The sequence below is a fragment of the Paralichthys olivaceus genome, chromosome 6 (genome assembly GCF_024713975.1).
Source record: "Paralichthys olivaceus isolate ysfri-2021 chromosome 6, ASM2471397v2, whole genome shotgun sequence".
Classification (NCBI taxonomy): Eukaryota; Metazoa; Chordata; class Actinopteri; order Pleuronectiformes; family Paralichthyidae; genus Paralichthys; species Paralichthys olivaceus.
In genome coordinates, this window is record NC_091098.1 from 3498687 (window position 1) to 3526219 (window position 27533).

Here is a 27533-nt window from a genome sequence, read left to right on the forward strand (position 1 = left end):
TGAAAAAAAATTACATATATTCTTTATTATATACATTATAATTAAATAGTACAGTTATCTACCCTTGCTAGATGTAGATAGCATTGACATTACCAAATACGGTTAGTTTCAATGACAAACTCCAGTTAAACAGTGATTATAGGGCAACATTGAAGTTGTTATTCCTGTGATCATGATATGACATTAATACTTACATATGACACACCATCATTGCCCACAACTTTAACGTTCACATTGTATAATTTATAATCCACAATTCTACATTGACACACTTCTAGACTACGTTTGGAATGTGTACCTGTTTAATGTGACAAATATCAGGACCGCATAGGGCTGCGTTGGTCAACGGCTCTTATATATAAATGAAATAAAAATATATTTTCACTCACCTAAAGAACTGGAAAACATTAACTTAAGTTAATTATTATTTAGCTAATTATGCGTAATTTCAAACCGCTATAGTTAGAATGAAGTCGTCTGGACGAGAGGCAAATTTCAAGGCTGTTTCTTTGGAGCTAAAAGCATAAAGTTGTCCTTTATGCCTCATGACTCCAATGTGTGGAATACCTGCAAAAGACATACCTTCAAAACTTAAAAGGACAAAACTTATAATACTTTTACATCATAACGATTTTATGTGACATCACAATGCCCCACAAAAATTCACCCCAACTTAGTGATTGAGACTTAAAACCGTTTTTTGAACCAGGCTGTAAACACGTTTAATTCTGCTCTAAAGTCTAGCTTTTTAACATGGGAGTCAATGGGAATTGATTGAGCCAGCCTCAAGTGGCCACTCAGTGAACTGCAGCTTTTTGCACTTCGGCATTGGCCTCATCGCTCAGCCCGCGTTGTTGCCGCTTGGTTTTAACACCAAAACATGCTTTTCCACATAAGCAATGACTGGCTTATTATCTAACATTGTGCAGTGAAGCTAAGAGGCATGTGCTCAATGTCTGATTAGTTGAGGCTTCAGTACGTTTAAATAAATCATCGACTTGGTATCTGGTCAGATTCAAACTAGTGCTGAAATCAATCTGCCCACCTCCGTACTCCTTACACATCATACATTATATACACAAACTCTGAAATTTGATTTTTATTTACATTCCACCAACTTTAGCAGATGGGACATGGACCAAATTAAAAGTGCTGGTGTATGTGTTTTCCTTTATCTGGTATGTTTACTTTTCATTAATTATTTGACACTATAAAATGGGTTTGAAACGTCATGACTGACAGCTGAGACTGACTTGTGATTGGTCAGTGCATGTATGGGCACACAAGTGATTGGTTAGAGGAGCTGAAGTATCAAGGTCCCGCCCAATATATCTGACCAACACTATCATGAGTCAATTACAGCTGTCAATCATGACATCTCACCACAATGCTTTGTCAGCTATACTGCACTCAGCCACCAGGGAGCGATAGAGATGTTTTGAATTTCTGTTATGGGAGCTATCATGTCATCCATCTTTATGTACAGTCATGGACATACGCACAGTGACAATGCGCCCTGAAAAAATACAGTTTACAAAGTAAAAATTGGAAAGCAGCAAGAGTGAAGTCAAAATGTTGAAATATTGAAATGACCAAAATATAAGTGATCTATAAAAAAAATTCATGAAAGGCATTAATAACAATGTACTTAATTTATGAAAGCTGTAGAGTGACCATCAAATTCACAAAACTATAGTCGCCAAAAAACTTTACCTGCCGGACGCGCTGGCTGTTCAATAAAAACTTCGATGCAAAAGACTGCTGGTTTGTGTATAGTTATTTCTGCTGGGAAAACACGCAGTGGAATGTTCACATTGTCCAATAAACATTACATTTAGTTCTTTGGTTGATATCATGTGGTCAGCAAAGTAGGACAACCCCCCTCACCCTCTTGTTCCTTTATTCACCCGGTGAGGAACAGCTGATTTTACTACCTGCTGACATACCACCACCACATGACTCAGATCCCTGTATGTGACCATAGCAACAAACTTTACATTACAAAAAATACTAACTGGCACCTACAAAAGCCATTCTGTAAAAAGGTTTGAAGATAAATTTAACTTCAACAACAGGTGAAACAGAAATGGTGTCATATCACAATCAAGTTATTGACATGTAATGATACATTTGTGTGGTCTTTGGGAACAGTTAAGTGGATGAAGAGTTAAAGGACCAGTGTATAGGACAGAGCTATTCTAACAGTTCTGTAGCAAGAGGGCCAAATTGGAGAATCAGTGGTGTTTGTGCATGGAGTTTTTTTCCTATCGTTAATCAAAACACTAAATTTCAGTATTTGTCAGTGTGTGCTTTATTTACAGTCTATGGGTCATACAAAAAAACAAATGTAACAAAGCCAAACAAAAAGAAGCAATTTCTCAAAAGTATTTCTTGATGAACACGAGCAGACGACATCACTATATGGGTCTCCATCTTTTACCTTAACTTGGGTTCCTGAGCAACTGTTGGATAAGAGAAGTGAAAGACTATTTTACTTGTTTGAGAGGGACCATGTACAGTTAAACATTAATTTCACCATTTGCTGCACTACCCCAGATAACAGCTTAAAGCTTGTTCACATGTTCATACTGTTGGCAGGTTAGAATACCACAGTAACATAACACACGATTATGCAAAAATGAAGACAAAATATAATACAAGCACAACAGCACATCACAAGATGTTTGTCCAATGAATGAAATGCAGAGCGGCAAATTGGTGTATTACGGTCTTATACAGAGGATAACAGTGAGCAAATAGAGTTTTTTTGAATATGGACTCAAGACATCTTATATAAAGTAAATCTATGTGATGTTTCAATAGAGTATTTACAAGTTGAAATGTTTTGAGATAAAGTTAAGACACATTATCTTCACAGGTCAGATCATGCTAAGACCTAAAGTGAAACATGCAGTTTGATCACATATCCAAATGTCCATGTTTCCTTATATGTAATACTATAGGTTTTCCTTTTTCCCAGTATCTCTGTAGAACCGCATCAGTGGTTGTAGCACCATTGCACTCTAACATGTAAATTTCTCTTCCTGCACTGCAGCCCTGCTGTGGTATCATGTCTATGTAACAGGTGACGGACTGTTGGGACACAGTCTGATCATGACGTGCATTGACATTATCAGTCACCTGAGGAAGAGTTGCTCTTCTGTGCCAACAGTTTAACCTCTTTTAAAGCCACATCGTTTCAGTGCAAGACAAGAATCCACTGGGCCTGTTCAGTCTGTCTATACAAGCCACAGAGCATGAGTGAATGTTAATGGTTACATTTATTATGTTTCTCAAGTTATTTGCTTTCATTTCTCATGATGATGATAAACCTCTGGGTACAGCTGATCAGCCACTGATCAGTCATTTGATAATAAAACTAGAATTTTCACCCTGTGGATTTCTTCTCCTGCCAACCATTGCAGTCGCAGTCTACATACATTTTGTTTCCAAGTTCATGAAGTCAATGTGACCTTTGGCCACTGAAATCGAATCAGTTCATCTTTGAGTCCAGGTGACTGGTCATAATTTATTAAGGCAGAATAATAGCCGGGTTTCAATTAACTGCAGGGTCCCCTTTTAAACGCTGGGTGCAGGCGTATATTTTGATAAATAACTGCTGGTTCCAAATAAATGCCGGGTCTAATTAATTTTTTTTTTAAATCAAAGAAGAAGACGTTTTTCTTTGCCTTTTTCACGTATTGTGCTTGCTTTCTGATGATGGCCATGGCTCTGGTGCAGCAAAAAAATTGAAAGTACGACTCGAACTTCAAACTTTCTGTTTTAAAATATGCAGAGGAAAACTTGGGAGAAGCAGCCGCTAGACGTTTCTCTGTCGACCCCAAGAGAGTGAGAGATTGGAGAAAAAATCAAACTGAGTTTCAGCGTCTGCCTGAGGAGGACAGTGAAAGAGCCAGGCTGCCTGGTGGAGGTAGGAAGAAGGCTAGCGAGGAGCATGAGATAAATATGCGGGAATGGGTTATCAGCAAACGGACACACGCCACGAGAGAGTGTCCCGCAAAATGATCAGGGCGATGGCGATACAAATCTGCGCCACCGTGAGTGACAGCAGAGCTGAGGAGTTTGCCGCGAGTGCTGGTTGGCTAAATCGTTTCCTCCGCCGCAACAACAATTAAACGCCTGGTTCCAAATAAATGCCTGGTCTGTTAAGTGATTAAAACAAACAAACGCCCCGGCTATTATTTGGTAATTTATGGTATGCAAAAACATGTTTTGTGAGGCCAACATGACCTTTAACAAACAAAATCTAATCAGATAATTTGTAAGTCGGGCAGAAGATTTGAGCAAAATGATTCACAGTTTCCTCAAAATCGTCCTTGACTCAGTGAATATTTGTGCAAAAATCGAATTTGTTCATCTTTGAGTCCAACTGAACATTTCGTACCAAATTTCTTCAAGGTGTTACTAAGAAATAGTGTTTATCATTATGCCTCAAGCCACTGGGTGTTTCCAACACAGTGGGAGAGAAAGAAAATGTCTTACATTGTCCATGGTGCGCACGTCAAACCATCATGTGAAAAAAAGCCTGTCAGACAGTTTTCACACACTGTATCAGTTCTGTGGGTTCCTTAGAAAAAGAAAAGTGGGATTCATTACATTCATGACAGAAGTCAACATCCAGTAAAAACAATCCAGAATTTATCAGACTGGGAAAAAATGTTAAACAGCACATTATTATTACCAGGTTCCTTTATCCTCTGACCAGCAGCACAGTGTGTATGTTTCTTCGCCATGCTGCATCCTGTATCTCCAACCGGACTTTTGCAGAAGAATCCATTGGACACACCACAAACTGTGTCACTTTTGTTTGTACACTTCTGCCAGACAAAGAGACCATTTTCTAAAAAAAAAAGATAAAACTTAAAGATGAAATTTATATTGACTTTATTTTACATTTTAATTACATACTATAATTTTAATGTATTAAATATTTTTGGGTGAGAAACTGTACCTGCAACACAGGAAGAGCAGGGGAAACACTTCTTTAGACCATTGGGTTGAGTCATATAAGTACCATTGTCACAGGGCCTGCAGCGTGTGCCTGACAACAGTGTGCAGTCACTTTGAACAAAGGTTCCTGTTGAAGACAGCACAATGTTCATGCTTGTATTACATCAGGATCAGGATCTACGGACACCACCATGTTTTCTACAGAGGACCAATCTGGACAAACTAAACACATATTGAGTTTTACTGACAACTGAGGTCTTTCATTCGGAAGGGGAGGGTCAGGTGAGGTGTATTCTGCTGCAGTATAGAAGCAGGTTGTGTTTTTTTCTGTCGTTTTATTACTTCTGAAGAAAAGGTCACCTTGGCTGCAACACGCTTTACCCCTGAGACTCTAAAAGTGTTTTGTGGACGGAAGTGTGGAAACGTCACCCACGACCCACCCCTCCATCGGCACAGTGGTGAGTAGATAATGAGTGCATTTTCATTTTCAGTGAACTCTCCCTTTAACAACGTGCAGTTGTGTCTCAGTAAAACATGGCTGTGTGACAGTGAGACAGCATGCACAATACCAGGGAGCACTGTAAATGGAACTCATTCATAAAAAATAAACAAAATACATTGGTTTATCTATTAGACAGGGGCAGTGCAGTGCAGTGGTGCAATGGCACAGTCCAGGGAAAGCTGCCCAGTCCCCATCTGGACCAAGTAAGCTGTCTGGTGAGCTGCTGAGGTGCACCTGAGCATGTGTTGTGTGTGTGATCTGAGGGAGAGCAAGATACATTTCAATTGTGTGTAATTTACTGTGTGTGGATTGCATGCAACATGACAATAAAAGTAATCTTAATTATTTTAAGTGGCCCTTATCAGAGGTTCTGAAAAAGCTCATTCTTGTTCTCTGGAGGGGACTCAATCTACCTCCAGGGAAATATATGGTATTTAATATTGTGGCGAGCACGTGGGAGAGTGATAAGGATTGATCGGAGAACTTTCTTGCAAACACCTTATTTGCGTTCCTTCCACAGAACAACAACAAGCTTGATGAATTTATCGAACACAAATATATCACTGCTGCCTTAAACAGCCACTGGACCCCACAACAGACAACACATCCCACAGTCCTGGTGACCACACAAGTGAACTTAAACAAACACAACATTACCAACCAGCAAATACACTAAACCCACATGAACCAAGTCTGAACACCAGTGTTGGGCACGTTACTTTTAAAAAGTAATTAGTTATAGTTACTTCTCCCAAAAAGTAACTGAGTTAGTAACTGAATTAGTGACTGATTTACTCCACTACCTCCAGGGAAATATATGGTATTTAATATTGTGGCCAGCACGTGAGACAGTGATAAGGATTGATCAGAGTACTTTCTTGCAAACACCTTACCAAATAATATTTTGCGTTACCAAATAAGTTTTTTGTGTGTATTTGTTGGTTAAATAAGGTAAGGTAATAAAAGTAACTATTTACCAGGGAAAGTTACTATTGTTGCTCTTCTTTTTTTAAGTTTAAATATGTCTAAGAATTTGGATTTTTTTTCTTAGCAGGTTTCACAAGCCAGTTGCATAGAGTAGAATTGCATAGTGAGGTACTTACACAGAACTTTTAATATTTATTGCACCTCAGACCACAACTGGTAGGCATCATGTACTTCAAGTATTTTCTTCATCACAAAAATACACAGTTTAACAATATAACAATTAAGTGCTTTTAACTCTCTGGACATACTGTACCGTTCAAGTATTTTCTTAACAATCAAAGTAAACTCTTCACCAATATGAAGTGCTTTTAATTCTCTGTAAATACTGCACTGTTCAAGTATTTTCTTACAAATACAAGTAAACAGTTTAACTATGAAGTGCTTTAACTCTCTGTAGTGTAAATTCAACAAATCAAACCTTCACACAACTGGTAGACATACTGCACTTCAAGTATGGTCTTAAAAACAAAAGAAACAGTTTCACTGTATGAAGTGCTTTTAAAGTAGCACTGAAAATATGGATTACTTGGACAAATCCAACTTAAGCGCCTAAAATCCGATTGGCCTATCATGAAACTTTCCTCCACTTTAGCCAATCATCATCACTTGTGCGGTTGTCCCTCCTCTCCTCCCCTCCCCTCTCCTCTCCTCTCCTCCCCTCCCCTCCCCTCTCCTCCTCTCCTCCCCAAAGAAAGCCCAGCCTTGCTGAGGCTCAGTGAGAGCCATGTCCGATGACGACAGGCGGCTGTGGTTCATAACGCGCCCCGTCTAATTGTCAGTAACGGCGGTGTAACGATGGAAGTAGTAATTAGCTAGATTAGATTAGATTAGATTACCCGTTACTGAAAAAAATAATCTGTTCATATGGCGAAACGTCGCTGAAACACACAACGCTCCCATGAGCCCCTGCAACACGCCGTCCAATCAGAGCGAGGCTCACCTATCGGATTGATCTGCTGAACGTGCCCCGTAAATAACTTTGTGAGGAAACAGCTCGTCTTCACCTCACAGCAGCGTCACCACCATCGCTGCACACTGGAGGGTGTTTCACTTTCACTACGAGCAGTTGACGCCGCAGTGTCTCGTACCTTGGTGGCACATGGGGCAGCACTCTCCTGCTTGGGTTCGATACTCCTGCGTCCCACAGCCGGAGCCTGGCACCGAGAACACGGCGAGGAGCCCTGCGGAAGAAAAGCCAGCAGCGGGTGAACACGACGGGGAGTGGTCCGTCCTGAGCTAACATTAGCTTTAGCCGCGTAATCAGTCGAGGGTGTCTGTGGCTCCTACCTAACACGAGTGACGTCGACAACATGTCGTCAGGGTGCGTTCACACTATAGACTGCAGGTTCACACTGCGGTGAAGATGTATAATCTGCTATTCACTGAATATCTGCGCTGCGGAGGGGTGCAGTCGCGCCATCGACACTGGAAAATAGAGTGCCCGTCTACATCGCGTCCTACGGTGGTTTCATAGTGCATTCACGTGCTCCCCGCAAACTCAGAAATTCATATCAAAGTAGCTTTTTCTTCTTATTTTCATGTGTTGAACTACACACATCTGCTGTCACTTTGTTTTCGTTTCGCTACATTCTTTTATAATGATTCAAACAAAATGATAGAACAAAATTATTGAAGCGCATTCAGAATCCCCCTCATTTCTGCACAGTCAGATTTAAAAACTTCATTCAGACACGAATCGAATTGTTTTCTGCCGACTCCACCGGATTCTTGTTCTACATGTCCCCAGCTACCTCTGTGGTGATTTTCAAGTTCGTTTACTGCATCACTGTCTGATAATCTGATGCGGAAATCATCGATGACATCCCCTCATCTCTGTCTGTCACTCTCCTTCTTTCCTTTTGCAGAATGTGGTAGGGCTGGTTATTGTTGAGAATCTCACGATTCAATTCGATTTCGATTCGTTAGGTCACGATTCGATTCGATATTGATTGAAAAGCTTCGATATCGATTCAGCATCAAGTAGAAATACACAGGAGTATCAGATAATTGTTTAAAATAATGATTTATTTAGTTCCATGCCTTATGAACAGCCATGGTATAACTCATATCATGACAAAACATGACACTGCTTTAACACTGAACTACAGTGCATGTAAACTTAAATTATGTGTTTCTTTCCTCTTGGAAATTGTAAAACAACTCACAACATTTTGAGTAATAAAACATCAGCTCAATAATACTAGTACATGGTGCGTACAAAAGTATAAAAAAAATGACAGTGCTGTATTAACACTGACCTAAAGTGCATGTAACTTAATTATGTATTTCTTTCCGCTGACTTTTTCTCTCCCTACAGCTTCGGGACGGCGACTTCTGTCATGTGTTTGCGTGTTGGTATGGCGTATCATGGTTCGAGCATGTGTACCATCTTCTTAAAACCCTCGCTTTCGACGACACTGTACGGCCGCAGGTCCTTGCATATAAAGACAGCCACCAACTCTGTTATCTTCTGTGCGCGGACAGAACCTGGCGCCAGTTTGCACACGTGGGATCTGTCGAGTTGCGGTTGTTTTGAATCCGCGGTTTTAGCGATGAGTTGCTTCAAAACGTCTGCATGGTGTAGTTTCATTTCACTATTTTTGCTTTTTACTCACTTGATGTACTTCTGTTTTTACTCTTCGTGTGTGTGCGAGCTGGTCAGAGAGGAGGAGGAAACAGAAACTGCAGCTCGAATCAAACCAACTGCATCGGTTGTTTTGAATCCGCGGTTTTAGCGATGAGTTGCTGCAAAACGTCTGCATGGTGTAGTTTCATTTCACTATTTTTGCTTTTTACTCACTTGATGTACTTCTGTTTTTACTCTTCGTGTGTGTGTGAGCTGGTCAGAGAGGAGGAGGAAACAGAAACTGCAGCTCGAATCAAACCAACTGCAGCTGGTTGTGACTCTGATCATGAAGCAGCTGATCACTGAGCAGCTGTGGCCAGAGAAACTGTGTTTCACTGTTTCCACTGTTCTTCAACTAAGTCTCTGACCTGCTGCTTCACCACACCAGGTCAGAGCCACCCTGCGCACAGTGGAAGCGAGGAAAGCAACTGGTCCAGATGGCGTCCCGGGACGAGTAATCAAGGCCTGTGCAGACCAGCTGACAGAGGTATTCACCAAAATCTCCAACTTTTCACTTCAGCTGTCTGTTGTTCCCACCTGCCTTAAAACAGCCACCATCGTCCCGGTACCCAAGAAAAGCACAGTGAACTGCTTGAACGATTACCGCCCGGTTGCTCTCACTCCCATCATAACCAAGTGTTTCGAAAGACTCATCACCCCCCTCATGAGGTCTGCCATCCCTGCTGGCCTCGACCAACACCAGTATACTTACAGAGCAAACAGGTCGGCGGAGGATGCTGTCACGATGGCTCTCCACACAGCGCTCACTCACCTGGATCACAGCAACACCTACGTGAGGCTGCTGTTCTTCAGTTCAGCTTTCAACACAGTCGTCCCTCATAAACTGATCCCAAAACTAAGCAACCTGGGCTCAGGTGGTTCACTGTGCACATGGATAATGGACTTCCTCAGCAACAGACCTCAGCGTGTCAGGATGGGAGAACACTCTTCCTCCACTCTCATCCTGAACACAGGAACCCCACAGGGTTGTGTCCTCAGCCCCCTCCTCTTCTCCCTCTTCACCCACGACTGCTACCCCATCCACCCCGCAACACCATCGTCAAGTTTGCCGACAACACCACCATCGTAGGACTGATAAATAACAACGATGAGTCAGCCTACAGAGAGGAAGTCAAACGCCTGACAGACTGGTGCTCCCACAATAACCTGGACCTACACACAAACAAAACAAAAGAAATGTTTGTGGATTTTAGGAAGAGAGCTGTGCTCCCCACCCTCTCCATTGATGGACAGGAGGTTGAGAGGGTGGAGAGCTTCAAATTCCTTGGAGTCTACATCACAGCTGACCTCACCTGGTCTGTCCACACCTCTAATCAGGTGGGGAAGGCTCATCAACACCTTTACTTCCTCAGGAAGCTGAAGCAAGCTCACCTACCTGGTCAACTTCTACAGGGCCACCATAGAGTCCATCCTGACCTACTGCTGTGCAGTGTGGTTTGCCAGCTGCACCGTCAAGGAAAGGTGGGAGCTGCCAAGAGTGGTGAGGGCAGCTTAGAGAATCATCGGGACCACACTGCCCCCCCTCAGAGACATCTACACTGGCCGACTCCATAAGAAGGCCAGTAACATTAGCATAGATCCCACACACCCGGGACATGCCCTAATGACACCCCCCTCCCCTCTGGTTAGAGATACCGCTATCTCAAAGCCAGAACCACAAGACCGTTAAACGGCTCCTACCCATGGACTGTAAACATCACACACACACATGCACACGCACGCACACACACACACAGTCTACCCAAGGAGAAAACATTCACTGTGAATTTTTTTCTGAAGCTATAATTTTTGCACGAAATCATTATGCACTAATAATCAGGTTGACTGTCCTACTGTACAAATTGCACTGTTATTACGCTGTTACACTTTACTATGTTTATTCTCTTTAGCTGTGTTTTTTATAAAAAAAAGGTATATTTAGATTTTTACTTCTTGATTCTTATTCTGATTTCTAAAATCAGTTAAATGCTGCTGCAACAAGAAGAGCTGCTAAAACAATTTTCACTGTTTTAATGTTGGTGACATTGACAAGAAAGGATTCTGATTCTGATGAACTAGCTCTGATCTCACTGTGTGTGTCGCTCTGATCGAGTGAGTGGGGGAGGGGGGCGGGTATGAGGGGCTGTCTGGGACATGTTCAGAATTACCTCTCACACACACACATGTGAAACGCTCTTACATACACTACTGAAACACTCTCACATAAACAACTGAAAAAATATTCGCTCACATACACTACTGAAATGCTCTCACACATACAAGTGAAATTCTCTCTTACACACTCAACTTTTTGCATAAACAACTAAAAAGCTTTACATCATACTAGTAAAATGTGCTCATATACACAGCTGAAATGCTCTGAAATAGAATTGTAAACTATAACAGCTCAGTAGTGAATATGAAAATTTGTTAAACAAGGCCTTCCTGTCATCTGACGGAAACAGGAAGACTCCACACAGGGAAGTGCATGTGCTCTTGCTGAGTTTGATGTACCTCAACCCTTGCTTCAACCACAATGTATGTTCATCAAATATTCTTCGTTTTTCAAGTTCAAGCTTTGTTTTTTGAAATGAGAGGCAATGAAGAGGATGTTGTCTTTTTTTTTTTTTTTACTAGTGCTCTGCAATGCATTGAGAAGCTGCAAAGAGAGGAGTCCAACCGTTTCCACCAGGAGAGGCTTTATAGAGAGCTTAATGAGCATACTCGATCTCTATCAGCATTTCTTGCTGTGTGTGATGATAGGGATGTCAGTGACCTTCTAGGATCATTATATTTATGCTTTCACAACTTGCTGCATGAACATGAGGCCAGACAGAGATCCACTGAAGTGACCACAAATTTGGTACCTCCAACAACCTTGACTGGCAATCAAGGATGGCCCCGATACAGAGCCTGCATCAAGTGAAACCTATTGGCCGATCATTTAGATGTCGTCTTGCTATACATTGAAGAATCTAAGAAAAACAACTACATATATATGTGTGTGTGTGGCATGCATATACATATACTGTATACACATACATACAGTGTATATATAGTTTTATATATATAATTTCATCCCAATAGGCATTTTGACGGCAACCACAAGCTGGTCAGGTGGCGTATGGTCTTTCATGGCTGTGTGGATGGCTTCAGCCAGACTATTATATAATTACGGTGCTTGTCCAACAACAGAGCCTCAACCATCTTGGTATTATTTATATGTATAGTAAAGAACTTTGGCTTGCCCTTAAGGGTCAGATGTGATCATGGCATGGAAAATATAAATGTTGCTGCTTTTATGTTGAAAAGAAGAGGACTGAACAGTGTTATTACAGGTGTATCAGTACACAACCAAAGGATTGAGAGACTATGGGCAGAACTCAATAGAGTTGTATCTAGACACTTTCTAAACATAGTTAACTTCATGGAGGAACAGGGTGTACTGGATTCATTGAATGAATTACATTTATTTTGTCTGCATTATGTTTATTTACCAAGGATTGAAAGAGCAGTAACAGAATTCATCAATCAATGGATCAACCATGGCCTCTCCTCACAAGGGGGGCAGACACCTCTTCAAGCTGGGGCATTCAGGTGTCATTAATAATGCAGGAATTCCTCCAGCTATAAACAGCATTTTTGATGCCGATAACTACTATGGCATTGATGAAGAAGGGCCATTACCTGAACTTCAAATCAATAATAATGTTGTAATTCCAGACATAGATGGAACCATTAATGAGACCACAATGAACATTATTCAACAAGTGAACCCACTTGAAAATGATGGGAACCATGGAATCGATGTTTTTTGTTCACTTCTGCACTTTCTTCAGTGAATAACATGGGAGTTATGTTGAGGTCTGTTAAAAGGTTTTCTTCACTTGTGCAGTGTATTCTGTGAATTTCAAGTTTTGTTAAAACATTGTAAAACATTTTATGAAAAATAAATGAACATTATAAATATGTGTTCAAAGGAACGAACATTCAAAGACAGGACAAGAGAGACAAACAGAGACTTAAACAGGCAGAGGGACAAACAGACAGACACATGAGAGAGGCACAAACAGATTGATAGACAAATGAGAGACAGAAACTGAGTCACAGAGAGGAATATAGAGCATATGCAGCTTAATTGTTTTAATTTATATCTTAAGTTTAATTTAATTTTAACTGTCTAAACAAATATATGTTGAAAGAAGGTTTGGTAAGAACATGAAACATGCCGTTAAAAATGAATGTAAATATGTTTTAAAACATTGGTTGATTGAGTCAATTGAATTGTGGTGAAACTATATAAAATACATCAGTTATACTGCATAGGGAACGAGACACAGACAGAAAAACACATACAGTTTCAAGTTGTCAGAGCATGACATGTTCATGCTCTGACAACTTGAAACACCAAGTGTCTGGTGCATGTGCAGACAGATGATTCAAAAATACCTTTTTTCTTTTTTACCTTTAACTAAGAGATGGCCTGAGTGTTGCTGTGCACTTGGCAGATGCAACCTCAAAGTTCATGATCCTCTTGTTGATCTGTGCTTTTAGAAAACTTCCTGTTTCATGCAGAAGCAAGAGCAAACAGTTTCCTGTGTGAACCAGACTACAGGTGGCTTCAGTGTTCATACCCTCTTTCAGTAACAGTTCTCTCTTATTGTGGCGTTCGACCACGCCACGGGGTTCCCCTCACGACAGCCAGAGACAGACCAGTCCAACCATTGCTTGTTTAGCATCTTTCTTTATTTAAGGTCCAACTGAAACGTACACAAAACATGGAACTTAACAGGTCCAGCAGCTGGACCTTCAGCTTCACCCCAGTCTCCAGTGTCTTCTCCCCAAGTGTATTCTTAGTGCGTCCTCAGTGTCCTGCGCGTTCTCCCCGAGGCAGCTCTGCTGCCTCCTTTTAAAGTCTGAGGATCAATCAGCTAACAGCTCTCACCTGTGCTGATTGATCCTCTGTGGTGCAGGTGAAGGTGCTCTCTCCGCCCCTTCACCTCCACACTTATGTTTCCTGTTTATGACAGTTTATAAAAACCTTCTTCTTTCACTATTCGAAGTTCCACTCTGAGCGTTCATGCTGAGTGTGAAACTCTCTGCAGAGCTCTATTAAAGACCCAAAGACAACTCTGGTCTGACTCTTTATTTCACATCTCGAGATAAATTTCCACTACACCCACAATAATCAAATTTCCCTGTATCATGTCTTCCTGCACTTTTTAGTCCTTTGTTTCCAAATCTGAGTCTTGATATTATTGTTTATTCTCTCTGGTTTCTTCATGTCCGTCCCATTTTTCCCACTTCCCACTTTGAATTTGGTAAAACCATCATCCTTCCTGTCTTCCTCCCATTGCTTCTGCCACCTTTCCTTCAACCTCTGTTTAATGATGCTCTTAGTCTCTGCACATCAGTGCAGCTATTCTCCACATTCTCCATTTGTATAGTATTTGTTGTATTTCAATCAAAATGTCCCGTCTGCTCTCTGAATGACTGTTCTGTATGCCGGCTAATAATAAACTTGAATCTGAACAAATAATTGCTCTTAACGCCGTGTGTCCTCCATCGACTGTAGTGCTACATTATTGCAATCATTTCTCCTGTATATACCGATGGCCCCTCACTCATCTTTTCCCTATTTGAATATGGAATTCTTTAATTATAATTGCATCTTCCACCTTATTGAATAAATTCTTTGCTGTATCAGTTTAAACCTGGACATAACTATAGTAACTGTCGATATGTGCCTGTATTGAATGTGAATTAAAAATAACCCCTCTAACCATGTTTTCTTTTTTTAAAGTGTGAAATCTACAGTAGCATCAGGTAGTATCCAAGATGCTATTGCTGGTAATGGTTGTTGGACTGAAGTCTAATTCTGCTATGATTAGTTCTGTTGCTCTTTGTGCTGCTGTCCATCTAAAGCTCCTTTTCCCAACAAGGTTTTAAAGTGTCCTGTATTGGATGTTCTTTGCTGTGTCCCTGTAAATTAGCATTCTGCGCTGGGGTCCACTCATCAAAATCCATATCATCATCCTCATCCCGAGTCGCCATCCTAATCCAGTCACAAACCATTTTATGCCAAACACCAAATCCTAAATCCAAAAGCTCAAATCCAAAGCATCAAAATTGTTTTCTGATCTAAACCCACAAGCGAAGCCTCCCTCCAATCAAATGAATGTACACAACCAGATACAGCTCTCCTGGCAGCTTCTTATTGGTTAGTTCAGTCACATGAGAGTGAGAAGCAGGAAGTATGTGTTGCTGATTTGTGGTGAACAGAAAAGTGTTGCTTCAGAAAGTTATCTGTCTCCATGTTGTTGTTTCTTCATATTGTGGTCAAACTACCCTACATCAACCTCTCATGTTACATAGTAAATAAATCCACCCTCCTACCATGTAGGGTCACACATCAGTATACATGGTCTCCTCCTGGGGAGAGACGAAAGACAAATGTTTCTGTTTATTGAAGAAACAGAACTCTTCCCTGTTATCTGAAGAAAATACAAGTACACTATGGTTGAGTTTGTAGTGGGAAATACTCAACATATAATTAATATTTCACAAAGTAAATGATCCTTTCAGAATTTCTTCAGCAATATCTCTTCTTACATGATGCAACAAATGCAGGAGTGAGGCAGATCAAGTCCAACAAAACAGAATTTATTGAAACATTTAAAAAGGGCAGGATCATGAATACAAGCAGGCAGGGACACAGACAAAGCAAACAACTCCACAAAGACTGAACATATTTGACTTAAATCCAAACTGAAACTAACAAACTACAAACAGGTCGCACAGGAAAAGCTGGTGAAACTATTCAGGAGCAAATCTTCTAAACAAAAGGGAAACACACAAAGGCAGGAAGTCAATGAATAAATAAAACAGGAATCACTGAACAAAAACCGACAATTTATGTGAGAAGGGAGTTCGGTGAACTTACATTCCACATAGGTGGAGTTATTAATCATAATAATATATAACATATTTTTCCAAAATGAGAGTTGTAATCTGACCAGGAAGAGACCATTTGTCTGTGTATTCATTTGGGGGACTCAACATTTTACAGCAGTGATACCATTGAACATTTGTGCAGAATATGTTTTCAGTGTTGCATTTTGTTGACGCTCCCTGCCCACTTGGATCACTGCTTGTGTCCATGAGAATAAAGCTGTTGCTGCTTTTGTACATTTCTCTGATTGGAAGGAGGCTTCATTGTGTTTTCAGAACGTTTCGTTTATTAGTTATTGATCTGAAAAGTCTGAACCTGTGAAACTCTTTCCAGCTTCTTCCTCTTCTTCTTGTTTATGATTTTACAGATTGTTCTCACACCCTAACATTGGCTGGGGCGACGTGTTGACGCCTTCTGGTACAATAATCCGTTGGGCGTCGACGTGTCTTGAGGAAGTGGCAGCAACTCATCAGAGCATGAATTCACCCGAAGAGTGAAGCTGAACCAAACGATCCCACGACCATTAAAGGACCAACACCCAGACTCTGTTTATTTTTTGTTCTCAAATTAAGCATTTTATTTTAAGATGCCTTTTTCAAAAGCTCTTTATTTTGTTATTGAATGCAAACCTCATTTTCCTTGAAATGACAAAATAACATTTATTTTATTATTAGAGTACCCTCCAGTTTAATGTGAAAATTAATAATAAATATTGTTGAAATACCATTGAATTGTTCTTTCTTTATTGTATTTGACAGTCAGTATTTGACTTTATACAGACATTGATACAACTGCTAAGCTACTTCAAACATGTGGCACTGAATCATAACACATGATAGACATCATGTTTCAGGACCTTTGCTTGAGGTAATTCCCTCTCACCGGACCTCTTTGAATTTGAATTACCCCTGATCTGATGTGTATGTGCTTGGGTGTGTTTGTTACTGGGCGATGAATTATTCCTGTTAAAAAGTTGCGTTTAACTTCAGTTCAAAGTTTCAGTGTTACTCAAAGAGCACTGATTTTACCCTAAAAGGATTTTTTGACACACTGCTCAAATTGAATTTACAGTGTTTTGATGTTCCTCCAGAGTGTTGGATTTCACTTTGGTTTTTTACTCCTCATCACCCCCCTCTGTGACACATACTGCCCACAACTCAAAATCACATGCTCCACAGACTCTTCTATCCAGCACCTCTCACACAGGACCACACCAGACAGTGTTGCCCTACTTATTTCAAGGTTTTGTTTATTCAGGAAAGTAGAAACGTCCCTGCCACATGATCAGAGTGAAATCAGCACATCTTGTGTTTCTGTTTCTGTTCTTTTTACCTAAATGTTTTGTTTTGTTTTGTTCTATTGCATTGTGTTTTGTTGTGTTCCGATACACAAGCTGCTATGACACCTTAATTTCCCTCCGGGGATGAATAAAGTACTCTATCTATCTATCTATCTACATCAGGACGGCTGCCTTGTCAAGAGATACAGTTGTCCAATATTTATAGCTTAAAGGGATAGTTCACCCAAACACAAGAATTCACTCATTATTGACTCACCACTATGCCTGTAGGGGTTCGTGTGGGTTCTCACAAGTTCTCGCACCTCTTGGGAAAGAGCATAGAGGCATTGGAACACTGTCTAATTATGCTACATAGAGGAACTTATATTTTGCCCTTGTAATAACCTAAGATGTTTCATTAGTTTGTTTTACACTGTCTGTTTTATCCATTAGTGTTTATTCATTTTGTTTCTTTTTGGGAATTTCTTATGTCCTTTTCTGTATAGACCAACAAGGCTAAAGGTTTTGTTTGGTGCACAGTGTCCTAACCTCAACCTAGTTTCCTCTCTCCTGTTGCCACTGCCCCCCCGAGTAACTATAACGGTCTTCAACAAACTCCCCACTGCCTGAGCCGTCTTATATTTGATCAACTGAATGTGCTGTTCCTGTTTCCTACAGCCTCCTGATACACCTATATCCACCATGGTACCAGTTTCTTATTCCTCAAGACAATTGCTGAGGAAACTTTCATCTACATCTCCAAACATATCAATCCCTTCCATTGCTTCCTCACTTAACCTCTGGAACTTGACCAAATCAGCTGTCCCAAAGACCCATTTTGGGAGAACCCCCCACCCCCCCTGCTCTCACTTCTATTTTTTCACCCACTGCACAAGACACAGGGGAGTGATCGATACCAACAGTCGCAGCTGTCCAAACCTTCCAGCTACTAACTCCAGCCAAAGAGAATTCAGCATCGTTGAAATGCCACGGCCTACCTGAGTATTGTTGCTGACCATGTCCATCCCTTTATGACCACAGTGTGCCCATCTTCTGACGGCTACTTCCAGCAGGATAATGCACCATGTCACAAAGCTCACATCATCTCAAACTGGTTTGTTGAACATGACGATGAGTTCACTGTACTCCAGTGGCCTCCACAGTCACCGGATCTCAATTCAATACAGCAGGATGTGGTGGAACGGAAGATTCGCATCATGGATGTGCAGCTGACAAATCTGCAGCAACTGCGTGATGCCATCATGTCGATATGGACCAACATCTCTGAGGACTGTTTCCACCACCTTGTTGAATCTATGCTACAAAGAATTAAAGCAGTTCTGAAGGCAAAAGGGGTCCAACCCAGTACTAGCAAGGTGTACCTAATAAAGTGGTCAGTGAGTGTATATTCCTGCTCTCTAACCTTTTCTAGCAGCCTGTATGGAATATCTTGTAAAATTAATATAGCACAACCCGCTCCTCCACCATGTTCTCTGTCTTTCCAGATCACTGTAAATCCATTCACTCAACTCAGTGAAGGTTTTAACCAAATTTATGAAACACAAACATCTGGTTTAATTTCTTTGATAGACAATATAACAAGCTGTTAAATCACATTGTTAAAAACTAAAACAGTGGTTTTGAAAAAGAAATTTACTTATTTCAAATGTCTGAGTTGTTAAAAGCTTGTCCCCTCTGAAGTTTTCAAATGCTTTCACAACATATCTAACATGGCTGTATATAAAACAGGTTACACAGCTGCTTCAGTATAATGATCTAATGGTGTCATAGAGCCTAATAATATTGCTTAGTAACAGATACTACTACGAACCAGACTCTGGTACTACATCTACTCTATTTTGTCCATCTGCACTGAGTGTCCCCCAGTGTTACACTCTTCTGTTTAGAAAGAGACATCTGTGTTTCAAACATGTTTACAGGTAAAACCCAGAATCTTCAGTCAAACACACATTTAGAAAGGTAAATAAATTCACATTTACATTTAGCACATTTATCAGATGCTTTTGTCCAAAGCGAGTTACAATAAGTACATCTGTCACAAGAGAGAGAAGAGAGAAACCACAACATGTCACTGTCGATGGGGTAAAAGGAAATATAGAAACAATTGTCAAGCCCTCATCTGAGGATCATACCTGCTACTTGTTTAATATCCTTTAAGTGTTAAAGTGCTATGATAGAAGTGCTAATCATACGAACATACATGTGTATTTTCACAATAAAAGTCCAAAGAAGGCTTCAACATAACCGAGCATTAAGATCTGTACAGCTTCATAAACACTGAACAGTGTTTTTGAATCATTAAAATGAATCATCAGATTCTGATGAATTAAAGAGGCAGACCGCCTGCTGACATTTCATATCACAACTCACAGACATCCATCATCTATAATGCTTTTCCTTAGAGGGTTGTGGGGAGAGCTGGAGACATTCGAAGCGGGACCCTCCTTGAAGTGAGGCGACAGCACCAACATCACACCACTGTGCTGATACCTCACAGTGAAACATACTTACATGGTAAATGTGCTATTTAATGCTTGTCCTTCCAAGATACAAGTGTCTGTTGTGAAGAAAATAAAACTAAATAAAAGATGAAGAGAATAATCTCATACACTGAGGGTGGCCATTTGTCCCATCATGCCACTGTGCCAGCACTTAGAAATGATATTCCAGTTTCAGCCAGATGTCCAGTTTCCGCTGTGAGTTATCTCTCCACAGAGGATCATGAAGTCTGAGTGTTGAGGCACGTGCAGCTCACTCACTGTCAGCAGGAGATTCAGGCAGTTTTAATAAACATGCTCCAAGTTTCATATTCCCAGCTCACTGTAGTTTGGGTGCAGTGACATCTGTGAAGTGATGTGAAACAGAGCAGTGTTTTTTCTGTACCCTGCAAAAACAAAGTGCCAGAACCCAGAGGGATATACCTGGATTCTAGAGCACATTCACTCTGCAGGTTCATCTCTTTTGCTGAGGAAAGAAATATGATGAATTAAAATGGAAACCTCTTGTACATGTGTACAGACTTCACAGAGTAAAGTCAGATCAATCTTAGGCCACTTTCAGACATGCACTGGACTCCAGACAATCTCCTGACATTCTCCAGAGGGGCTGGATGTTTCCCTAAAACTCTACCTAATGTGTCGATACAGCAGGATAGGTGTGCTGATGATGCTTCAAACATGCTACAGACGCAAAAATACAAATACAAAGAGAAAATCTCTGCAGCAGTTATTATGTTACATCCTGCCTCTGACTATTGGGCCACCCCTCACCTGAACGCTCCAGAGATTTGTGTTGATGTGAACGAGTTCTATAAAAGAATCTCTTGCTGCGTTGTTCATGTGTTAAAGACAAAGCTGGAGAGAGTCTGGACCCAATTCTGCAGACGTCCTCCAGAGGTCATGTCTGAAAGTGTCTATACAGTCCTCAATTAACTAATATTTCAATGTAGAGCACGCTGCTGTCTCACCTGCTGCTGTTCACTATGTTCTCTCCATCATATCCACAGTTTCTCCTCCAGCTGTGTTTCCCTTTAAGTTAAATATTAAATAAAATAATCAAATGACCTTCATCAAGCAAGTATTGTCATCAAGCACTGAACATATACACAGAGTCAAAACATACACTGTGAAAAAGAGAGAACAAACGTACCTCTGTGGATTTCTTTTTTTCCTGTTACAGAAAGAAACAGATGAAAAACCTCTTACTCGATGACATCATGACTTGATGGGTTCTTATCATCCATGAGAACATTTTCTTTGATCACACACACATCGTACCTGAATGACATGTTTTCCTCTTCCTGTAAACGAAGGCGATGGCAGATATAACAAATAAAATAACCAAAACCACTGCAGCGATGATTCCCACTGTGACATTTAAACTGGTATTTTCACATTCAGCATCAGTTGAAGTTGTTCCTGGTCGCTTCAGCTGAAGGTTTGGTGATTCACATCTGGAACGACAGGGGGACATGTTCACAGGACCGTGAGAGACACCACAGATTCACTGCAGGTGTAAGAAACCAGGCACGTCCACGTGTGGTGTGACTCTTCACTTACTGTGTGTGTGCTTGACAAGATGTACGGGTCCCATCAGAAAATGTTCCATCACTGCAGTCAGAGCATTCAGAGTCTGTGAGGGCTGTTCCTGTACAAACACAAACTATACAGTTACTATTGTACACGTCATATTAGGATTATAGAGCAAAGTGGTATTTGACATGAGACCTGTCTGATTATTGAGGTTTTTGATCAGCAAACATTTCCTTGTTCAAATTCCCTCCTTTTGATGTGAGATGTGATGAAATGTAGAGCAGCATGTCACTAAACTTACAAACATATTTCTATTAACTAAGGAACATTGACAGAATTTCAAAGATACAGAAACTATTTGACATTAGTTTCTCTCATCACACCTGGATCACTGCAACAGTCTTTTATGACTATATTCATTATTTGTTTTTATATTTTTTGTGTTGCATAAAGAAAAGACAAGGTCAGATGAGATGCACCTTTAATGATCCTCCATGGAGGAAGTTCAGTCGACGCAGCAGCACAGTGAAAGCAGCAGTGCATGGACACAATGTAGTCAGAATAAAAATAAGAATACAACTTTGAAATAACACTGAATATATTAGGCTGTTTATCACAACTGTCCACTTCTTGTAGAATGTGACAGGCTGCCACTCAGCCACATTATTATTATTATTATTTCTCTTATGATTATGATTATTATCACAGTTGCACAGGAAGATTGGATTTTGATTAGTTTTGTTTTTAGTTAGTGAGTCCTCTTCAAACTGTTCTACAATATACTGTCACTTTTTATTGTTTGTGTGCAGAACTTTTTATAAACAGTCTAAGTGTGTGGTTTATAAACCTTAGACAAACCATATATATACACAACTTTTCAAAATAAAAGAACTGTTCACTATAAGGCACTGCAGCAACAAATGTTTTACTTTGAAAACAGATTGCTAAACAGGAAGTGATTCTCTGACTTCTGTTGCCATGACGGAGATCAGATAATCAGACTCTCTCAGTCCAATGTGGTGAAATTAAAATCATGAAATCATCAAAATGATCTGGCAGTGATTCTGACTGAACGTTTGATAATTCATAATACAGATGTCATGTGTGAAGCATGAAATGAACAATTAGCCACATATCATCCAAATGCTTCACAATTGACTGGATGACTGAAATAACCTGCTCTGTGTTCTTTTTTTACAGCTGAGAAAACTTCAATCTTAAAGTCAGAATTGGAAAACGCACCTCTATGTTTGATGAACTGCCCTGGTTTACATTGTGTGTGTTTCTTTGCTGCTGCACAGTTGTTCCTTGTGCGGTCTGTACAGTAGAATCCTTCCAGAGGTTCACAAAGTGAATCTGTTGTTGCTGTGCATGAAGTGTGTATCTTCAGACCAGAATCTGTGGACACATAGAGGTTACATATGGAGGGAACATATGAAGATACAAACTGCTGTATAAACAACACAGTGGACTGATCTGCTGGTGGCAGGAACAAGGAGATATGGAGTGAACAACGGACTTTTGTAAGAACTTTCACTTCTACCATTAATGCAAGTCCCACTGATAGAAACTACAGAGCAAAGGAGAGTCTCGTAATTTGATGGCAAAAAAAAGAACTAAAATATGAACACACACAATTTGTGACTTGTGTTTTGTGACACAGAAAATGATTCTAAACAGACAATCACAGTGACGAAGTAAAAACCATCAGAAAAGCTCAGTTCCATCTCAGTCTCAGCTCATACACTGTTGGACTTACTGATTTTAAACCTACAATAAATGTTAAGACAGAAATCTACCTGGACCACAGGTCGTGCAGGGTAAACAAATTCTACGTCCAGTGGGAAGATTCATGAAGGTGTCCTTCACACAGGGCAGACAGGAAGTGCTCCTAAACTCTATGCAGTCTGTTTTAACACGATTTCCTGTTGAAAAGAAAACAATTGAATTGCATGAAATGTTTCTGTTGAACAAAGACAAATCATCTTGAGAGTTAAACTCACGTTATATGTGAGTCATCGTAACATGCGCTGCAGGTTCATTCTTATTACTTACAACAAAAGAAGCCAAAACATAAAACAACCCATTCCATCTTATTCTTCTCGTTCAGGATCTTACCAGGTGGACAAAGAGAACAGCATCTGCTCCCTATCTGATACTCAGTTAGATGACAAGTCAGAGTATTCACACAGAAGACTTTGATCAAAAGTATCTGAAGGACAGAGCAAAAGTTTAAACATGTTAACATTGTCATGAACAGAGAGAGGAGAGGAGACGACTGGACACTTAAATGACCAAATGTTTCTTCTTTCCAGTTTCTGTTTTTTGTAATATATTTGTGACAACATTTGAGTTAGTATTCAGATCATTGTAAGTTCATTCAATGAAAGATGGATGTATATGGGTTTATTTTATAAAAACAATGGATGAGAACCCCAGAGACCTGCTCATCTGTTTAAACAGACTCAACACTGGCTTGATTGTTTCTGGAGTCAGATTGTTAATTAACAGTATCCAGCCCAAATACTCCTCCTCAAGTTAATAGCTGAGTAGTCTGCATCTGTTAAGGTGGAGCTCCACCAGTTAAGATTTTTGTATTTACTGTTTCTTTGATTTACAACTTTGAGGAAATATTACTGAAAGTGCAGCCTGTCAGAATTCTGCTAACACTGATCAATTCTGCAGAAGGTAAAATGTGTTTGTTGCTGTTGTGAACTTGTCTGAGCGAGAATCTCCTGCTGTGTTGTGCATGTGTGAAAGGAAAACTGTGGAGAAAGTCCGGCCCCCAATTCTCTGGAGCTCCTCCACAGGACATGTCTACAAAACGGCTTATGAGTGACAGAGAGAGGAAAGAAGAAGCAGAACTGTAGGTGAAGAGGAGTATGGAGGAGGAAAAATACTTTTATTTATTTCCACATTGATTTATTTCCATATTTCTTTGGCCATATGTAAATGAGGTAGGAGGTCCTAACCTCAGTCTGGAGCAGGATTGGTCAACTGAGCGGACAACATTGCTTCTTCCAGACAGAAGCAATGTTTTCCTCGTGAATCTTCACTGTAGTGTAGTTAGCAAACGAGCAACAGAAGCTAGTCCTTGGGTGCATGGTTCTCTACATGGTTAGCTAATGATCTAACCTCATTTGCAATGCCTCATAAAAACTGACATTTATAAACCACTAGTAGATAAAATACAATATGTAAAACTTAGCTACTTAAGCAGGTTTAAGGCAAACAGCCTGTGTTGTGCATGAACACTGTTCATATTTTTCATCAACGATGAACTGAACAAATCACTTTTCATATGATGAACGTGAGTGAAGTTTATTTTTAAAATCATCATCGTATCAGGCATCAAGTGAAATACCAGGAGCGAGAGAAAATGTGTGTGATTACACGTGTGTGTGTTTGTGTGTGTGTGTGTGTGTGTGTGTGTGTGTGTGTGTGTGTGTGCTGCCATAAGCATATTGACACGGAAATACATAAATAAATAAATGAGGAAATAAATTCAAGACATTTAATTATTTATGTCCTGTTTAATTACAAACTCTTATTTGTTTATTTCTTATTTGTTTGCAGAATATGTCTTCATTTATTTATGTATTTATTTATTGTGTGACAACTTTACCAACAAAGATGCAGCTTCCAAATGTTTACTTCTCAAATTCATCTTGAACGGCAGGTTGGTAGTTTTCTTGAGCTGAAGTCACCATCACTGAGTTCTGGGTTGAGGTGAGTTTTTAATCCAAAAAGGAGAAACACATCTGGAGACAAAGACAAAGAAGACTCAGCTGCAGTTGCCACAGTCAATGAGGCGACATTTTCAAAGAAGGCAACAGGATTGGCACATTGTGTGTTGTGTTGTTTTTGTTGACTGGCTTCAGTTTGTTTACCCCCCCACCAAAAAAATAATAAATTCATTTTATGGTCAGCTGCCACTACTCAGCCGTTCACACCACACAGGCCAGAAGGTGACCTGGCAACATTCCTGCTGCTAGTCTGATCAGGTCTGTGTGTCTTTGACTTTCAGTGAGTGGTAACATTCATCATTAAACCTTCTACAGCCCATTGCTCTGCTCAAAGTTCACGTCTTAGTTCTGTTCCCTTTCAAAGCCCACGTTTCCTACAGTTCAGTGAGATCCTGTTGATTTCAGAATCAGGAATACTTAATTAATCCCCGTAGGGAAATTTAAAAAAGAAGTATAGATAAAGTGGTTGAGTGTCAGGAGCACAAGTAACAGGCAGCACTTCGATTAGTGGGCTCATAACAAGGCGTTTCCTACGGTTCAGTGAGATCCTGTTGATTTGAAATAAGAAGTGACCTCTATTGTCTTTGACTGTTTCAAGATACTGAAACTGAGCTCTGGACAAATACACAACACACCACGGTCACACAGCTAAGAGTTGGTATCATATGTGAGCAGATGGTGGTTTTTCTGACATGATAACTGATCACAGGATTACTGCAGAGTGGAGGAGCGAGTTTTCACCTAAATCCTGATGTGATTTTAGTTTTTCAGATGATTCAGATTCCACACTTCCTCATCCAAACCTGAAGGTTTTACACAACTCAGACTCAGACCATGTTTGCAGTAGTTCTCTGACAGTGACACTTTGTTGATAACACCAGTACACAGCGAACAACTTATTGTTTCATCTCCACAAACTCACGGTGTCGATTTATCAGCGACATCACAACAATCTACTGGTTCACTCCTGCTCTGTAATATGCAACATTCAGAGGTTCTATAGAAATTCACTCAGCTTACCGTCGTTAACACGATCAGACGAACCTCCATGTTCCGTCTACAGGCAGTGAGCTCTCGGTTTCAAAGGGAGTGTCCTCGGAGCTGGATAAGAAAAATGGTGAAACTTATTCACTTCCTGGAAAAAGATCTCTCGACGCCACACAGCCGCTGAGGGAAGTTGGAAACATATTCACAGATTCGAACTTCGGATCAATAATTCACAAGCGAAACGTTGTTAAAACACAAAAGCCTCTTTCCCAGTGTGGTCAGGTAGAAAACGAGCTCCGAGCAAACTTATGAATATGAATCATCCTCCTGAACACGTGGCTCTGGTCTTTAGCTGTAGTTACAGTCTGTGCGCGTGCGCAGGGACTGTCTATGATTGGCTGCAGGTTCGGCAGTGGGTGGAGCTAAGGGGTCGGAGAGACAGAGTTATAACCTCTTTATATACAGTCTGTGGTTAGAAGGAGAGTGTGATGAGGAAGTATCAGTGTGAGTTGTGGCTGTGACAGCAGCTCGTGTTCAGGGACTCATATTGTGGGTGAATAAAACACTGAGGCAACGACTCGGGCTCTCTCCTTCCTTCACCAGAGGTATTACAGAATCATTCTGGGGATAAGAATCTTCTGGAATGCTCATACTAACAGATCATCTCATGGCTGCCTCATGGACAATGGACTTTAACCCAGACATGTCAAACTCAATGCCCGCAATAAAATATCACATGTCTATCTCAACTGCTCCGCCGGTAAGAAGGAAAAAAAGCTCCATAGGCCGAGCCACGGTGCGCGATGCCCGGCGAGATCCACACGGAGCGAGCGCTCCTCTTCACTCACCCGCCGAGTATTTGATGATATTAAATGAGTTTTCCAGAGTTCCAGAGATCCCAGTTCCAGATACCTCGTCAAGTTCACCGTGTCTCTCAGGCTTATCTCTCTCTCTCTTTCCTTGCGTCTTCCTCTTTCCATGTCGCTCTGGCCAGAGAGTCAGGCGGAGTGCAGGGGCTCCACTGGTGCAGAGTGCGCGATGCCCGGCGAGATCCACACGGAGCGAGCGCTGTTTTAAATTAAAATCACTTTTATATGAACATAAAAATGTGTTAAACAATTTAATTGAAAGATACAAGATGTTCTTATTTTCTGCATCATAACATTCATCTTACCAGGCATGTGCACAGATAGACCCCTAGTGGTGCTCAAGCACCTGCCCCTTTGCCCTGGATGAGAAAAGTGCCCTTTCTGCTGGAGCCCAACAGTGTTTTGATATCTGATGGCATTTATTTGAGTTCTTGTGAGAATTCTGCTCCTCCCTCCTCCTCCTCCTCCTCCCTCCTCCTCCCTCCTCCTCCTCCTCCACTTAGCTCTCATGCAGAGCTGGGCACTAAACCGCTGCAGCCTGCAGGTCTCCTCTGACCCTCTG

General features: G+C 40.7%; 2 protein-coding genes and 1 long non-coding RNA gene across 14 annotated transcripts; 1 reads left to right on the forward strand and 2 right to left on the reverse strand.

Annotated features, from left to right (window-relative positions):
- LOC109639671 (tumor necrosis factor receptor superfamily member 14) lies at positions 1-7887 on the reverse strand. 3 transcript variants are annotated; one of them, XR_011243213.1, is made up of 7 exons: positions 7748-7887; positions 7549-7641; positions 4973-5098; positions 4703-4861; positions 4504-4588; positions 1714-2462; positions 1-567 (listed from the first exon to the last, which is right to left on the reverse strand). XR_011243213.1 is itself a non-coding variant. In XM_020103273.2 (6 exons), the coding sequence occupies exons 1-6, from the start codon at positions 7770-7772 to the stop codon at positions 2330-2332; spliced, it is 621 nt and encodes a 206-aa protein (XP_019958832.2). In that variant the 5' UTR covers positions 7773-7887; the 3' UTR covers positions 1-2329. The 3 variants fall into 3 exon arrangements, 2 of the variants coding, with proteins under 2 accessions (XP_019958832.2, XP_069382961.1); XM_020103273.2 differs by having other exon boundaries at positions 1-2462; XM_069526860.1 differs by lacking the exons at positions 1-567; positions 1714-2462 and adding an exon at positions 2469-3239.
- On the forward strand, positions 5308-20215 carry LOC138410506 (uncharacterized). Its single transcript, XR_011243216.1, has 3 exons — positions 5308-5429; positions 5606-17345; positions 17501-20215. It is a non-coding gene; the product is annotated as an uncharacterized lncRNA (long non-coding RNA).
- On the reverse strand, positions 18852-27375 carry LOC138410492 (tumor necrosis factor receptor superfamily member 14-like). 10 transcript variants are annotated; one of them, XM_069526790.1, is made up of 11 exons: positions 27277-27375; positions 26136-26216; positions 24995-25130; positions 23488-23581; positions 23169-23294; positions 22612-22767; positions 21397-21484; positions 21115-21290; positions 20987-21007; positions 20805-20865; positions 18852-20181 (listed from the first exon to the last, which is right to left on the reverse strand). In XM_069526790.1, the coding sequence occupies exons 3-11, from the start codon at positions 25034-25036 to the stop codon at positions 20112-20114; spliced, it is 834 nt and encodes a 277-aa protein (XP_069382891.1). In that variant the 5' UTR covers positions 25037-25130; positions 26136-26216; positions 27277-27375; the 3' UTR covers positions 18852-20111. The 10 variants fall into 10 exon arrangements, with proteins under 10 accessions (XP_069382891.1, XP_069382894.1, XP_069382899.1 ...); XM_069526793.1 differs by having other exon boundaries at positions 18852-20302; XM_069526798.1 differs by lacking the exon at positions 20987-21007 and having other exon boundaries at positions 18852-20302; positions 21108-21290.
- Positions 27376-27533: the final 158 nt, after the last annotated feature.